Genomic DNA, 17164 nt, shown 5'->3' on the forward strand with positions numbered 1-17164 from the left:
TTCTGACTACTACGTAATATCAGAGTACAGGGGAAGCGGTTTTGCTTTAACCCTTTAACTTTTGACCAGGCCATTTTACTGCAAATTACTGATGTAAGTAAATTAATCACACATATCCTGACTTCTAATTACGCTGGAAGGTTCTGGCTTTAATTAACATGGATCATTATACTTAATGCGGTGCAGTGCATAACTCGTTTAAAAAAGTAGCATGTTATGAAAAAATGTAAACAAATTACGTTTACAGCATGTTTACATTAGTTAAACTAATCTCTCTCTCTCTCTCTCTCTCTCTCTCTCTCTCTCTCTCTCTCTCTCTCTCTCTCTCTCTCTCTCTGTGTGTGTGTGTGTGTGTGTGTGTGTGTGTGTGTGTGTGTGTGTGTGTGTGTGTGTGTGTGTGTGTGTGTGTGTGTGTGTGTGTGTGTGTGTGTGTGTGTGTGTGTGTGTGTGTGTGTGTTAATTGTGCCACAGGGCACCACCTTGCTGAGAGGCTCAAAAGGACAGAGACTTTCTGAATGTGTGTTTGGGGATGAAGTCCATGGTGCAATGCAGCTTAACAACACAAAATAGAGAGAGAAGACATTGTTCCTTCATCTGATCTTATTTTATTTAATGGCCATCCATCCATCCATCCATCCATCCATCTGTCTGTATGAAAAGCGAGGAGAGGCTATCTCTCCATCTGTCCATCCATTATCTGTCTGTCTGTCTGTCTGTCTGTCTGTCTGATTTGCCCCACTGTAAGTATTAGGGGGCAGCCAGACTTTGGGGTAGTTGAGTAGGCAACGTTCAGAGGTATAAATATAACACTTTCATGTTACATAAAGACGGCAAGGCATATGTGATAATAGGCTTTTGTTTTGAAACTATTAGTACACCGATTCTTAAAACAAAACATGTTTAAGCGTCCTAATCTGAATCATTCGTTTCGGGTTGTTGTGTGACTGAGTGCAAGACGACCGTACAATCCAATATTATGTAACATTCAAAACTCCCAGTCAAAAGAAATAGTAGTGTTGTTGTAATCGCCTGTAAAAGGCACAGCATTGGTTTGGTTCATGGTGAATCTGATTTAGGGGGCGGATTGTAGTATGGTTTTCTTCAGACCAGCTCTTTGTCAACAAGTTTCCTCCTCCCTCTCTTTCTTCGGAGGATCAGTCACGGTCACGGGCTGTGGAAACTTGAGCAAAGTTTACTCCAGCACAAACTGTGCGGGAAAATGGCTGGACGTGTGAGCACAAGCTTGCTGACTTCTTTGGTCAGGGAAAACATTGTCTTTAGAAACAAGAAATGTTTGCGCAAAAGTGTTGTGTTCATCTCACGGTGTCATGCGAGGTCTCAGTCCAGCAGCATCAGCGCGGCTCAACCGGACCTCAGCTCGCATCTCGCTGGAAAGACCTACGCAGACCTATATGAACTGTCAGTCAAAGATCCAGAAACTTTCTGGGGATCCATCGGCAAGGAAAGGCTGGCATGGACCAAACCTTTCTATCAAGTGAAGGACTGTGATCTGTCTAGCGGGAAAATAAACTGGTTTCTTGGAGGGCAATTGAATGTCTCGGGTGAGTCGCACCGTTTCTTTACTCTTAAGTTACTCCACTTCCCAATACGCCTGAAACAAAATGTCTTTATATCTGAACAAAACGTTATGAGTGTATTTATCTTAACTGAGATGATACTTTTCATTTTCGCATGCGTTGTAATTGCAGAAAGAACAACTTCTTGTCAACAGTAAAGTCATTTCCTCTTACAATGATTTACAGTGAATTGTTTGGATGTGCACGTGGCAAAGGATCCAGACAGAGTGGCCTTGATTTGGGAGAAAGATGAGCCTGGCACAGAGGAAAGGATCACATACAGGTATTTGCTCCTGAGAAATTCACATGTGGCCTTATCAACCCCCACCCACAGTTGTACATTTTCTACACACAGGAATAGCAAGCAGTTTTAACATGTGTTTTTAAACTAACTTTTGTGTTGCTGTTTCTTATTTTTAAAATTGTCAGTCAAGTATATATTCAAGTAGTAGTAGCAGTCTAGTATAGTGACTAGTAGTCTGTTAGTCACTAGTTCTTATTCATATCGTGAACAGCATGCTGGTTGCTTTGCTTCTGGTTACTATATAGTATACCAGTATTTATATACTAAGTTTTTAATAATATTTATAATTAGCTTTTATTTTTATATTTTCAATTTTATATTTTCAGTTTTAGTAATTTTTTGTGTGCTTTTGTCATTTTTATTAGTTTTTCCCAATATATTTTTTAAGTTAGGTAAATAGTTCAGCTTATTTTATTTTAGTTCAAAATTTTCATCTAATATCTACATTTATTTCAGCTTTATTTCAATAATTGAAAACAATGCAAGTTATTTAGAACACTGCAAGTTACTATTCCAGTGGAATTGTGAACAAATGACACATTTTGCTATTGAATTCTGTTCACATAAGAGTAGGACTGTATGTAGTATGCTCATTTCCCCTAGTTCTTCCTTTTGACTTCTTTTGCTATCATTTCAGTTTCACTTAAAAGTTATTTAAGTTACTTTAAAAACACTCATAATTTACTTCATAAGACAGTTAAATGTAATCTATCTTTAGCAAATATCAAAAAGAATATCCGTTGTTCATACTGTTCTTTATAATGTTAGAGATAGAAAGGGTTAACATGGTATAAGAGCACAGAACTGAAGAGTTTGGGGGGAATTCCTTCACATGCACTTTCTGGTGGAGAACAAAGGCTGGTTTTGAGGTTCCTGTGATGGAATGTGAGTTCCCCCGCTCTCTAGTGCCTGAAGTAAGGATTGAATTTTCCTGGCTGTGTTTCAGATCACTACTGTTAACACAGTAGGCTAAATATTTACAGGATCTACTGTCCTCACTGTTACCAAAACATGATGGTCAGCAGGCCAGTTTACTCTGATCTAGCCTGCTCACTGAACCTTGAAAATTAACCATTTCTCATCTTTTATTACGGAGATGTGAAGATTAATTTCCCCCAGTATTTCTTGTTCTAGGTCAGATGGTAAACATTTCAGTTTGTTTTGTGAAGCAGCTGTCAGATTGCACAATCATGTGTGTAAAGGATTTCACCGTTTGCACAGCGCATGTATGCGTCACTTCCCTGCTTCCGTGGGTAAACAGGAAGTTAGAAGACATTGATTCACATTAGTATGAAAGTGAAAGTGTTTTGATTCTGATCTCACACAACCATATGGAGGTGATAAAAAAGAAACTTGAGGCATGACCTATGTACAGCGCAGGCTGTACTGTAGGGTTCTCTACTTAGACACACACATGTCTGTTTCTCATTTATGATCCGTTGCGTAATGATATGTTCAGCAGGCCAACAAAAGCTTGCCGGTACTTTATTTTAGTATAAATTAATACATCATTAAACTACACCCCATAAATGGCAGTTGGATATCAGATGTGCATGACCACGATGTGACTACTATGTTCAGTCCTCTTCGGTTCAGCACTTGAACCACTTGAAATTGAACCATCACAGATTACTTTCCCACCGCATTATTTCCTGTTACTCAGCTGTATGTTTATATCTTTAAAACATTCAAATCTCAGGGAGCTTCTGGAGATGACCTGTCGTCTTGCCAATACATTAAAAAGTCATGGAGTCCAGAGGGGAGAGCGGGTGGCCATCTACATGCCTGTGTCTCCCATGGCAGTAGCAGCGATGTTGGCCTGTGCCCGTATCGGTGCCGTACACACTGTGGTGTTTGCAGGGTTCAGCTCAGAGGCTCTGGCTGGCAGAATTCAGGATGGTGAGTAAAATAATGTGGGCTTTTTTCCAGCTGTAAAATCATTTTTGCTAGAGCGGTACTACAAATTGATGCAAAAAAATAATTGTTTTGTTTTTAACAACCTGAGGTTAATTATACCGCTTACACCGTGTCTGGGTGGGTACCATGTGTCACTATTAAATATGATCTGGCAAGAACAAGTTCTTGTATAGACGGATTTCTTGTATACAAACAATACTGGATGTGCGCGCATTCAAGAGGCAAAACCGCTAACAGCTGTTATGTCGAGGTCATTGACGTTCCACTGAAACCCGTCTATATTTGGATAATTTTTTTGTGAAATTATGTTTGAAACTATCTAAACAGATATTGGAGAGGAGCACTGAGAAAATGATGCGCCATCATTGCTGGGATTGGTCAGTAAAGTATTAGGATGGGGCTTTACAAAGGTTCAGTTGCTCAAATTTCCGGCCTATTTAAAGGTGCAGTAAGTGATTTCTGAGAAACTGTCAGGGTTCTGTCACTCCCGTCTAGTTTATTCCTGGTTTTGTGACAGGGCCCTGACTGTCCTGAAACTGTATTTTCTTGTCTTTGTCTGAGTGCACGGTTTTCGAGCCGTGCCGAGTCTGTGTGCCTTGTTTCATGTTCGGAGCGTGGTGTTCGGATTCCGGCACTCATGTCTAGTTTGGCTTCGGTTCTGTGTCGGGATTCGGACATTCATGCTCTGTGTGTTTTTCTTCGGTTGTGTTGAGCGCACAGGATGAGCATTCACTCAGGTATTACGGGTATCTTCTGTCCGGGTATTGTGTTGTGTTCTGTGTAGCTCGCAGTTCATGTTTACATCAGCCGTGTGCTTTTTCGTTGTCGCACATGGCACGTGTTTTCATCTGCTGCGTGCTTTATTGTTAAGTCTTGTCCTGTGCAGTACGCAGCTTGTTTTTTTTATTTTTTTTATTATTAAATAAAAAGCCCTTTTCTGCATCGAGTACTTGCTTCATCCCATCACCCCAACCCTGACAGAAATGTTTTTCGAGATGCATTATTCTGCTTTGCTTCAGCTATGATAAAGAGACGTCCACTCTTGCCATGCATGTTTGTGCATTTTGGGGGCGGAGCAATGAAGGGAGGGGTGTGTTTGTATGGATTGATTTCATATCAACAGTGTTCAACAATGTTTCTCAGAAATTGCTTACTGCACCTATAAAGGAAGCATGAAATGGCATTTACAACTTTTTTAGGAGGATATTTAATGACAAAATGTATGAATTGTCAAATGTTAAAAAGTGGTTTCTACAGAAATACATACTGTAGGTATCTTTAGAAATAGTTTGTACTACCATTCAAAAGTTTGGGGTCAGTAAGATATTTTTTTTTTCTTTTTTTTTTTCTGAATTTCTGAAGGACCATGTGAAACTATTGGCTGCTGAAAGATTTCAGCTTTTCCATCACAGGAATAAATTGCATTCACAAAATTAATTTTGGAACAATTGAGACTTCTTTCAAAAACAATAAAAAAAATTAAATACAATAAAAAAATAAAAATAAAATCTTATCGACTCTAAACTTTTGAATGGCAGCTTAGGTATTTTGGTGAGAGGAAAATTACGAAGATTTTTCCCCCTTACATGCACTGATGAATTGTACACATGTTTAAAATATTAACATTGTCAATTTTAGTTTCTTGTTGACTATTGGAATTGATTGATCATTACATGGTTTAAACTCTAAAGTCCTTTCCTAGTTACTCAATTCTACTAAATACTAAAAGCCCTGCATGCTTTTCAGAGAATACTGAGCTTGACTGAAAAGACAGGTGTGTTTCTATGTTATAAATGTTTTATACATGCTACATTAGAGCATTGTAAACCCTACGAGCATCTTGGGATGTGTATGTGTACGTGATGGTCTGGACAGAGATAAGTTTCAGAGGGCGTTTGTTTTCAGACCTGCCTGTCTTTATCTTATTTAATAAAACAGACACTGAGCAGATGTTTCTTTCTGATCTTATTTGATGTAGTATGAACAAATAAACTCCAACGACAGTGCTGCAGTTGAGACAGGTTTCTTAAAATATTGCAAACTTATCAATTGCTTTCTTAAAAATGACCTTAAATTAATTATGTTTGCAGTGCCATCATATCTAAATTTAGCTCCCAATTAGTGGTAACAAGCACAGCAGCTCAGAGGCTGTATCAGCAACTGTACACTGTCAGTGTGTTCTAGTGTTTGTTTCATTTTATCTTTCTCTCCAATACACACAGCCCAGTGCAAGTTCGTCATCACATCCAACCAAGGCGTTAGGGGCGGCCGTCACTTCGATCTGAAGTCCACGGTGGACAAAGCAGTGAAGAGCTGTCCGTCTGTCCGGCATGTCTTTGTGGCCAAGAGAACTAACAATAGTTTGCCAATGGGCAAACTAGACATTCCATTAGATGAGGTAAATTACACAACAATGACCTCCTGCTGTGTACAGAGATTAGAAAGCCAAACTAGAAACATTTAGTCAATATTTTCTTTATTGTTGAATTTCTCTCTGCCAGAGCTCAACAATAAGGCCAGCAGAATACCTTTATAATTTCCAGCTATTATTGCAATGTAATATAATAAAGAAAACTTAACTAAAAAAACAAAAGAACATTTTATATGTGTAGAAAATATATTATAAAAAAATAACAAAAATTTAAACAACAATACATACAACACATGACAATAACCTGAAATATAAGTAATAATAAGTATAAAATTATGGTGGCTCGATCAGACAAGAAAAATTATTCTTTATTTGTTTTGAGCTCTATCTGGGTTTTTTTATCAATGTGACAGACAAAACATGTGCTGTTGAAAGATAATTTGTTCAGCCATAAAAGATAAAAGTCACATGACTGCAACAAGGGAGAAATTGTTTAGCTTAAGCAGAATTTAAAAAGGGTTTACATTTGCCAAAACATCAAATCATGCATACTTGTTTCCAATTATTTTATACCTCTGCAGTGTGTAGGTCACTTTCTGCTAGGTTTACAGTTAGTAAGGTTTCACTTTCATCTAGAAGGTACAAGGCTTTTCAAAGCTTTTCTAATGGTTTGTGAAGTGGGAAAGGAATGTGTCCATAATTTGTAACTAATTAAGACTGAAGACTAGGACTATAGTTCTGTTTCCACTTGATTTGAGTAGTCTTGTTTTGTCTTACCAGAATTGTCTATGTCTGCCTGTCTCTATAGTGATGTTCACCCACTCTGTACAAGGGCACACATTTTCCTTGTCTAGAATTGGCAGTTTCTCAGAAATAATGAATTAGACATGATAGGCTGATCTGGGCCTCTCCACATGCTGTTAAATGGGCTTTAGAGTTATGTTTTAAGATATAATGTTTTGGTTGCAGGGTCAATATTTCGTTTAATCTCATTATTGGCAGGAAACACATTAGCCTTTAACATTAATGGTGGTAAAACAAGCAGGAAAATCCATTTAGACTATACAAAGATTATAATTTTATTACACAACAGATAAAAGCCAATAACAACAAAGCACATAACTGAAAGTTAACACATTTATGCCTGCAAGAAAAATGCATAATATATATCCAGGTGATTATTAAAATGTATCTTGCATTTGAGTGATTATTAATTCATTTCTGAAGAACACCATAGACACTTCCTTAAGCTCTGCAGTCACAGCTGCATGTGAAGGTGTGGAAAGTTGTTCTTCCTACCGTGTAATTTCCATATCAAAGATGTGTTATTGTCACAACAGCACCCCTCAATGATGAAGAACTTCACACCGCATCCTCCCCCTATTGAGCTTATATTTACAGGATTAACATGTTATGATTTTATTTTAAATTAAATATTAAAACAGCACAAAAGTAGTTTAGTAATAAAGCAATCAATTACTAATTAATACTTGATAAATAATGTCACAGGCTCTAGAATTGGTCTAAAATCAAAGCCATATGTCTTAAGTTGTGTTCCAAATTTGATGTTGATATCACAAAAATTGAGGTTCCTATGTGGTTTTGTTTAGTGGCTATACCAAAAATAGCCACCCAGTTTGATGTGTTCTCCTGTCAAAAAAAGAATACATTTATGTCAGAATATCACTTCTATCATAAAACATTCACCAAATATGAAACCTTGAGTCTTCCAGCGATACATATTTTGTATTTAATTATAAAATAGTGCAATACATTTTGTTAAAAATATTAAACATGGAACCACCCACTACTTTTTCTGTCTGTCAGGTGATGGCGAGACAGTCTCCAGTGTGTGCTCCAGAGCCCATGGACAGCGAGGAGATGCTGTTCATGCTGTATACCTCAGGCAGTACGGGTAAACCCAAGGGCATCGTGCACACACAGGCTGGTTACCTGCTCTACGCTTCCCTCACACATCAGGTATGTCACTGTGCTTCTCTGATCACACTGATGCTGTCACACTGGCTGAATATCACAACACTGAGCAAAGTTTGAAATGGAAGTTTTTTTTTAAAGTGCAAAAATACATATGGAAATATGTACTGCATGTGTGTGTACACACACACACACACACACACACACACACACACACACACACACACACAACCACACAACCACACTGGTGAGCCAAAACATTATGACCAGTCATAGATGAAGCCAATATCATTGATCATATTAAGGTCTGAGTATATCGGATGGTAAGCAAACAATCAGCTCTCATAATCAACGTGTTGGATGCAGGAGAAATGAGTCGGAATAAAGATCTGAGCGATTTTGACAAGGGCCAAATTGTTATGGCAAGGTGACTTGGTCAGAGTATCTCTGAAACGGCAAGGTTTGTGGGTTCCTCCCAGTCAGCAGTGTTATTGGGTGCCCAAGGCTTATCGATGCATGAGGGCATGTGGACTAAATTTGACTTGTGGCACCTACCTAAACATTGTTGCCGATCAGGTACACCCCTTCATGACAATAGTGTTTACTGGTGGTAGTGGCCTTATTCAGCAGGATAATGCACCCTGCCACACTGCACACATTGTTCAGGAACGGTTTGAGGAACGTTATGAAGAGTTCAAAGTGTTGCTCTGGCCTCCAAATTCCCCAGATCTCAATCCAGTTGAGCATCTGTGGGATGTGCTGGACCCCAACAAGCTCAATCCACTGTGGCTTCACCTCGCAACCTACAGGACTTGAAGGATGTGCTGCAAATGTCTTGGTACCAGATACCACAGGACACCTTTAGGGGTCTTGTGCAGTCCATGCCTTTGCGAGTCGGTGCTGGTTTGGCCAAACATGGAGGACCAACAGCATATTATATTAGGCAGGTGGTCATAATGTTTTGGCTCTTTGTCGTATATCTGAACAGAATAATGATGGTGGTAAGTAACATGGAAAATATGCCATGGTATATTTATAATAATGCTACTCAATCTGTTATTTTTTTATTAAACCTACAGTGTCTTTAACCAAATGTAATATGTTGTAGTTCAATAATAAAATACAATCTAACTATTTTTTCCTTGCCCTGCATTGTAGTTTGTGTGTACAACCTGGCAACCTAAAGTACATAAAATGTTTTATACTACATTTACATACCACATTTATAGCACATTTACAATAACATGCACAATGAAAATACATTCAGCAATCAATTTTCTGAATAGCTTTAGAGGGTGTAATTTTTGTCCATTTGTGTAACTGAATACCTGTCTGTGGTTGCAGTATGTGTTTGACTACACACCTGGAGATGTGTTTGGCTGTGTTGCTGACATCGGTTGGATTACGGGTCACAGTTATGTGGTGTATGGACCACTGTGTAATGGAGCCACTTCTGTTCTGTTTGAGAGTACACCCGTGTACCCAAATCCAGGTGAAATATCAGGAGAAATGACATGTACTTATGAGCAATGGCATGTTATGTATAATGCACATGCACTCTATTTCTTTTTTAGTTTTAGTTACTGTGGTTTATAGGCATGATAAAAAAAATGTGCATTCGTATTGCCAAAGCATTTGCAGACAATAAGTAAAGTTCAATTTGCAAAACATTTAAAATGCATCTCTACAAAGAGAATTAAACAAGATGTGAAGTGCTTGGGAGACACAACTATTCATTCCTAAAGTTTATAATTGTGTTCCTGTTCTCGTCCATTCTGTATGAGGTGGTGACCCCTCTAGATCATGTCAGATAAGGTTACTGTCCCTCCCAGCCCTTCAGAATGAAGGAACTTCTTTTGTTCAGGTGTCAGATAAAATCTTGTGACACATTAACCTGTAAAATGTGCCTTATCTGCCTTTATGAGTGTATTTTAATGGAAATGAGTCTTCATGAGTGGCCATAAAGCAGTGCTCTTTACAACGTGACCTCTGTAGGAAACCTTTCTATTGTTGTCTTCCTACTTTTCAAAAGCCTTTGTTTCTGTGATGGCATCAATTAGGCAATGTGCTTGTGTAATACTGGGTTTTAATTAGTCATAATTACTGTTGATGTTCAAATTTTTTTGTAAGCTCATAACTTGTGTTTTGTTGAAGTGCTATGTGGTTGTAAATGAAATACTTCATTATCTTTGTCTTGACTGTGTTTTGTGACTGTTTTAGGTCGTTACTGGGAAACAGTTCAGAGGTTAAGAATAAACCAGTTTTATGGAGCTCCTACTGCCATCAGATTACTCCTGAAATATGAGGATAACTGGGTGAAGAAATATGACAGGTCATCACTGAAGACACTGGCATCTGGTGAGTAATCAAAAGTTTAATGGCAAATATATATTTGGAGTTATAATTTATTATATCTGTTTGTTGCAGTACACTACCATTCAAAAGTTTGGGGTCATTAAGGTTTTTTATTTTCTGCAAGGATGTATTAAATTGATCAAAATTGATAGTAAAAAAAATATATTTAAAATAAATCCTTTTCTTTTGTAAGAAAGGTTTCTTGAGCAACAAATCAGCATATTAGAATGATTTCTGAAGGATCATGTGACACCGAAGACTGAAGTAATGATGCTGATAATTCAGCTTTGCCATCAAAGGAATAAATTGCATTTTAAAAATATATACAAAATAAAACCGTTTCTTTAAAAAAAAAAACGTTTATTTCACAATTTAACCGTTTATCTTTGCTAAAATAAATGCAGCCTTGGTGAGCATTTACCGACTACAATCTTTTAAAGGGCAGTGTGTATTAAACACATACCCACTTTGTCTAGAATGGCTTAATATGATATTTGTCTCCAACAAAATCAAAATTGACCTGCTTTGTAATTTTTTTTATTTCAATGTGAATTGTATTGTTAATTATCACACTCAAAAAAAATCTATTTCAAATGACAATAAACGTTTTTTTAATTATACAGTTAGAAAAAGTAATATTTTTTACTCAGTGTAAATACATCTTGAGACTTAAATGTTTCACTGCCGTTTAGTTGCAGCAGTGTGAAAGTCAGTGTGTTATTTATAATTTAACGTGTTTTATTACGACTTAACCCAGGGTTACTTGAGGTGGATTGCTCCTGTAGTAAGAGGGAAAAGTGCATTGCAATGGCACAATGGGGATGGGGAACTCATCAGCTCTCCAGTTCAAAGGTCACCATTTTCAGGGTTTGAACTGAAGAAGCACTGGTGTTTCAAGCACATATTGTACTTCCACCAGGGAGAACATTCAGCCACAGTTAAAGTTTAGCCTGCTTACTCTAGATTATTTTTAGTGAGTTTAGTCACACAGCTTTTGAGTTCAACAATGGAAAATATGACTTTGCGACAAACATCACTAGATTGTGTGCACAGCCGGTCTGGGTTTTGTTGGCCCCTTTTGTACCTGTCAGTTCCACTTGAAAAGATAGGGCAAAGATTTCCTTGGATTGCAAAGTCACTCCCTCATACCAACTTAGAGAGCATATTTTTAAGTGCAGTGTTTATGGTCGATTAATTTGTCTATACAAATGACCATGTGAATGTGTGATCTGTTGGCAGTTGGAGAGCCCATTAATCACGAGGCGTGGGAATGGTTCCATAATGTGGTCGGGGATGGACGATGCCCTCTGGTGGACACATGGTGGCAGACAGGTAAAAGGAAAACTGCTGTGTCTGTATAACATACCCTTGATCTTCAGTCTGGCAGCACTGATCAGATGATTTACCATGCGTGACGTTATTCAGAAATAAATAGATTGTTCACCAGGCTCTCTCTCTCTCTCTCTTCAGAAACTGGCGGTGTGTGTATCGCCCCACTCCCAGCTGAACCGGGAGCAGAGATCCGGCCTGCCATGGCAATGAGACCCTTTTTTGGCATCCAGCCGGCACTGTTTGGGGAGAAGGTGATTTATACTTGTTTATTTGTTTCCTGACTCATGGCTTGGTCACTTGCTGTTTCGGAATATAGGGTGCATTTATAGTAGTTTCTGTTCCTCAATTACACAATACTATTAGGTCAAATGTAATTTGTAATTCACAACTAAAAAAAGTAATATGACTGATATGAAGTGGCATTGTGAGATTATTGTGAAATAAAAAAAAAACATAATTGTGTGAAATACAAAGCCTCAATTGTAAGATATAGTCATAATCTGAAAAAATGAATAAAGTCATAATTGCTAGATATAAAGTCCCAATAGTAAGATATATTCATAATCTGAAATAAAAAAAACAAGTTCTTATTAGCACTTTACTTCCTGGCAAGCTCAATTATTTTTCTGTGTTTTCTATAGTAATTTGTTCTACAATTGTTCTAGATACAGTAATTGTTAGCAGACTGTCCTATTCAGACTTAAACAAAGGTAATATTTGTCTTTTGCTCTGCCTGGCTCTGCCTGGAACCACTTAGCTTCTCCTGCTGTAATAATGTGTGCTGGAGCAGGTCCAATTTCTTCTGAGGCACTCTTTTGTTACACTCTGGGGAGAGAGACAGAGATGTTTACCCCCTTCCATGAAGATCAACTGAGAGACATCTCAATGCATGTGTTTTTAGTGGTGTGTGGAGTAATCACCAACCTTTTGGTTCTGCAACAGGGACAGATAATAACAGGAAATGATGTCAATGGAGCTCTGTGCATCAGCCAGCCATGGCCTGGAATGGCCAGAACCATATTTGGAGACCACCAGAGATTCGTCGATGCATATTTCAAACCGTACCGAGGTGAGCCAGACCCCTGGTGCTCGTGAAGCTCCTTTTATAAAAGTTTTGATACTTGTTGAATTATGTTCTTTCTGACTTTGTCTTTAAAGTGAGGGTCCTGGCTGGGAAAATATTTTAGAATTTTTTTAATGTGCTTTCAGTTGTTGTGAATTGCAGCCACAATTACTCCATTTAAGTTTTTACTTCATAAAAAGTTTGAAATCAAAGTCGCCAGATAAGTTGATCTTAAGGTGTTAACTGATGCCATGTCATGTCATAGGTCAGTATTTTACGGGTGATGGGGCGCACCGCACCAAAGACGGTTACTACCAGATCACAGGACGAATGGATGACGTCATCAATATCAGTGGGCATCGGCTGGGCACCGCTGAGATAGAAGATGCACTGGTGAGACCCGAAGTTCATTACAGAATTCGTAATTACAGAAATTAATTACATGCAGGTTTTTATATATATATATATATATATATATATATATATATATATATATATATATATATATAAATATGAGTACAATGTAAAAACATGTATGTACACAATAAGTGCATTGTATCAAGTGATTACTTTAAATGTTAGTACATAGTAGTTAAGGACACCTAATATAAAGTGGGACCTATATTATTATGATGATTTTAAATGTTCTATAGAGAGTCTTTTACAGAGCTGAAGCAAATGTGCACTACTGTTCATAAGTTTGGAGTCAGAAAGATTTTTTTTTTTTTTTTTCAATAAATTAATATTAACTTAATAAACTTTTATTCAGCAATGATGCACTGAATTGGTCAAAAGTTACAATAAAGATGTTCATAATGCTGCCAAAGATTTCTATTTTAAATAAATGCTGTTCTTTTGAACTTTCTATTCATCAAAGAATCCTGAAAAACATGTATCACCGTTTCCATACAAGTATTAAGCAGCACAAGTGTTTTCAATATCGATAATAAAAATATAAGAATTGTTTCTTGAGCACCAAATTAGCATATTAGAATGATTTTTGAAGGATCATGTGACACTGAAGACTGGAATAATGGCTCATCAAAATGCTTTTTGCCAATGTTTGCCATCACAGGAATAAATTACATTTTAAAATAGAAACTATTCTTTTGATATATTTCACAATATTACTGTTTTTACTGATTTGATTAAATAAATGCAGCCTTAGTGAGCATAAGCTTTCAAAAACATTTAAAAACCTTTATTCCAAACTTTTGAACGGAAGAGCAGGATCAAAGTTTTGGATGACTATGTGTTTCTTTGGCATCAGGATGAACATCCGGACGTTCCTGAAACTGCAGTGATCGGAATTCCTCACGAGATCAAAGGAGAAGGTAAGGCCCCCGACGATCTCACCTTTTATCATTCATGAACCATCTGGAACACATGCTCCCGCCCAAGCAAGCATAGACCTTTTGACCCACAATTCATTGTGTGCATTACAACACCCTTGGCCATTGTGAAAAGAACAACAATAATAAAGACACAATTAACTGTCACAAACTATTCAGTGTTTAAAGCAAATGTAATGGGATTTTACCTTGCCCGTTTACATTTCTCTCACTTTATCTTCCTGTCTTTCTCTTTCACCAGTTCCATTTGCATTTGTAGTTTTAAAAGAATCTGCGACTGAGAACCAGCAGGCTGTTGTGGGAGAGCTGAGACTCCTAGTGGCTACTAAAATAGCTAAATATGCCGTCCCTGATCACTTCCTGGTAAAATCAGCAACGTCTTTTTTATTTCAACGTACAGTGTTAATTGTTTGATCTATATGTATTCAAAAAGTAATTCAAGAGTATTTACAAAGAGCGATTATGACCATAATGTGTTGTCTAAACCAGCACTGTCTGTACAGATGGTTTTAAGATGTAGTTGTTTTGTTTTGTCAGCTGTGAAAGCATCTCTGCTCTCTTCTTTAAGGTTGTGAAGCGTCTTCCTAAAACACGCTCTGGAAAAATCATGAGGAGAATCTTGCGAAAGGTCGCCATGCACGACACTAGCAACCTGGGGGACGTCTCCACGCTGGACGACCCCTCTGTCATTTCAGAGATCGTTGAGGCACAAAAACACTACAAAAATCATGCAACCAAGAAGTAGAAAAGACTGTTGAGATGTTGCCACGTTTAATTTGAGGAACTATGAATATGATACTGTGATGACAAGTAATTTGTGTGTAAATGTGAGAGTAGCAATAATGTTAGCTACACAGAATGCATATATTGCAGGTTAAATGCTTTCATATGTAGAGAAACATGGACCTGAATCCTTGAGGTTTGTACAACTTGTACAAACATCTTTTTAAACATGAAGCGTTTTGCACAGTGTTCTTCCTGTAGGCAGAGACTGGATGATATTTTCTGTGGAACATCAGTATTTTGTTCATGAGAGATGATTTTATATTTAAAGGTGCTCAATCAGTTTGTCTTCAAGTAAATCTCACCTCTCATATTCATCTTGTTTTCTTTGAAGCCTCTTTGGAGTTTTATGCCTTAATTTCCTAATGTTTATGACAAAATAAACATGATATAACTGATTAATATTCAATCAATACTAAAATGACAATGATATGATACATGCTTCACATATTATAAGTGGAAGTCTAAATGTTTCCATTTGATTCTTAGTATTTTCTTAGAATAAAAAAATCTTTATTTTGAACATTAAAAATGTTTCAATATATTATATGGCGTTCTGTTTTTCCTTCATTTCTAATATAAAGCACTAATAGTTGCAATCATAATTATTCACATTACATTTAGCCCATGCATGAGCTAAAGTTGAGTTGCAAATATGGCCAAGTCAAAAGAGCTCTCAAAAGCGTTAGAGAGCAAATTGTTTTATTACATTAGAAAGTCTAGCTATAAGAAGATTTCAAAAACACTGAAAGTTCCTAGAAGCACAGCTGGCAGCCCTATTCATAAGTTGAAAATGTGTTGTACTAGAAAACCTTTGAGGGTGTTGAAGAAAAAGCACAATATCATTGAGGGGAATAAAATGTTTGATCAGAGCAACTGAGAAAAACCCTCAATTTTCTGCCAGGAGTATAAGAAGAACACTAGACAACATGGCCTTCATGTGGGACATCTTACCGAATGCCACTCTTGACCAAGAAGAACATAAAAGCCTACTTGATTATGCTAAAATTCATTTGGTTAGACCTGTTGAGTTCTGGAAGAATGTTTTATGGAATAACGTGACCAAACTGGAACTTTTTGGACCCATGGATCAGCGGTGTCTGGTGCAAAAAACACCATACATACCAAACATGGAGGTGCTCCAGTCTTGTTATGGGGGTGCTTCGGTGTAGCAGCATAGCAGGAAAGTGGAAATCTTAACTGTATGAAGGACATCAAGAATTCTTTGAAGTATCAAGCCTTTTTGGCAAAGATGTCTATGAGACTGAAGCTTGATGATCAATGTACTTTCCTGCAGGAAAACCATCCCAACGTATACACCTGAATCTACTGAAGCTTGATTCAGGGCATGTTCTTGAGTGGCCTGTACAGTCTTCAGATTTAAATCTTATTGAAAATATTTGGTGAAATTTGAAGAAAGCAGTGGTAATGTGATAAAATGTATGAGTGATCTTGAAGCTTTTTCAAGCGAAGAATGGGCCAAGATTGCAGAGAAGTGACAGGAGCTTCTAAGCACTTACAGGCAGCATTTATTGGAGGTTATAAAGAATTAAAGATTCTGCACAAATTTTGACTTTTTGGGGGTTTCATAATTTGGTACATAAATGTCTAGAGCCAATTTGATCTTTTCATTGATCTTTTCAATTATTATTTCCTTTATCATCAACTTTACGTTCAGAGAATCACTCAAATGTTTCTATAATAGGTTACTGATGGCTTTGTTGAATTGTTTTTATAAAAATTTGTTCTCGGTAGCAAAATGTCTTGCCAGTAATTTCGAATAATTTTGACTTTCCACACAATCGAACATACAATCTTAGTCAATAAACATTCACACACAGGTCAAGAACGGTGGCTTCACAATAGCGCCATCTCCCGGTGAGATAGGGAATGTTGAATGTCTCGTGCCAAATAAAGTGATTCAAATATAGTACATAAATCATTGTACATTATTTTTGCATAAAATATCAGAAATTAGAGATTAGTAGTGCAGGTATAAAATTAAGTTTGTTTGTTTGACCTATCCATGTCCTGAAAAATATGAGTGCAAATAATGAAAATAGACATATTGGGGTTTGTGAAATAGAGAAGACAAACAGGTGGCAGAATGTGAACCATTTGTGAACTAAATTTACTAGTTAAAGGAGTTTTTAAGAGGTGAAATTATTTTTTTAT

The 17164-nt window shown here is 37.1% G+C and overlaps 1 protein-coding gene across 1 annotated transcript; it reads left to right on the forward strand.

Moving 5' to 3' along the window:
- The first annotated feature begins 13 nt into the window (after nucleotides 1–13).
- acss1 (acyl-CoA synthetase short chain family member 1) lies at nucleotides 14–15535 on the forward strand. Its single transcript, XM_079632782.1, has 15 exons — nucleotides 14–93; nucleotides 472–1562; nucleotides 1764–1860; nucleotides 3581–3780; nucleotides 6021–6196; nucleotides 7997–8149; nucleotides 9449–9596; nucleotides 10325–10462; nucleotides 11699–11791; nucleotides 11930–12042; nucleotides 12734–12860; nucleotides 13120–13247; nucleotides 14125–14188; nucleotides 14448–14569; nucleotides 14775–15535. The coding sequence occupies exons 2-15, from the start codon at nucleotides 1220–1222 to the stop codon at nucleotides 14949–14951; spliced, it is 2079 nt and encodes a 692-aa protein (XP_079488908.1). The 5' UTR covers nucleotides 14–93; nucleotides 472–1219; the 3' UTR covers nucleotides 14952–15535.
- The last annotated feature ends 1629 nt before the right edge of the window (nucleotides 15536–17164 follow it).

Source organism: Phoxinus phoxinus, assembly GCF_949152265.1.
Source record: "Phoxinus phoxinus genome assembly, chromosome: 13".
NCBI lineage: Eukaryota > Metazoa > Chordata > Actinopteri > Cypriniformes > Leuciscidae > Phoxinus > Phoxinus phoxinus.

Bases quoted from the DNA above. Each gene is read 5' to 3' on its own strand.
- acss1 (XM_079632782.1), top strand. From the start codon at position 1,220: ATGGCTGGACGTGTGAGCACAAGCTTGCTGACTTCTTTGGTCAGGGAA. The intron at 13,248-14,124 runs GTGAGACCCGAA...CTTTGGCATCAG, and splicing joins CTGAGATAGAAGATGCACTG to GATGAACATCCGGACGTTCC. The intron at 14,570-14,774 runs GTAAAATCAGCA...CTCTTCTTTAAG, and splicing joins CCGTCCCTGATCACTTCCTG to GTTGTGAAGCGTCTTCCTAA.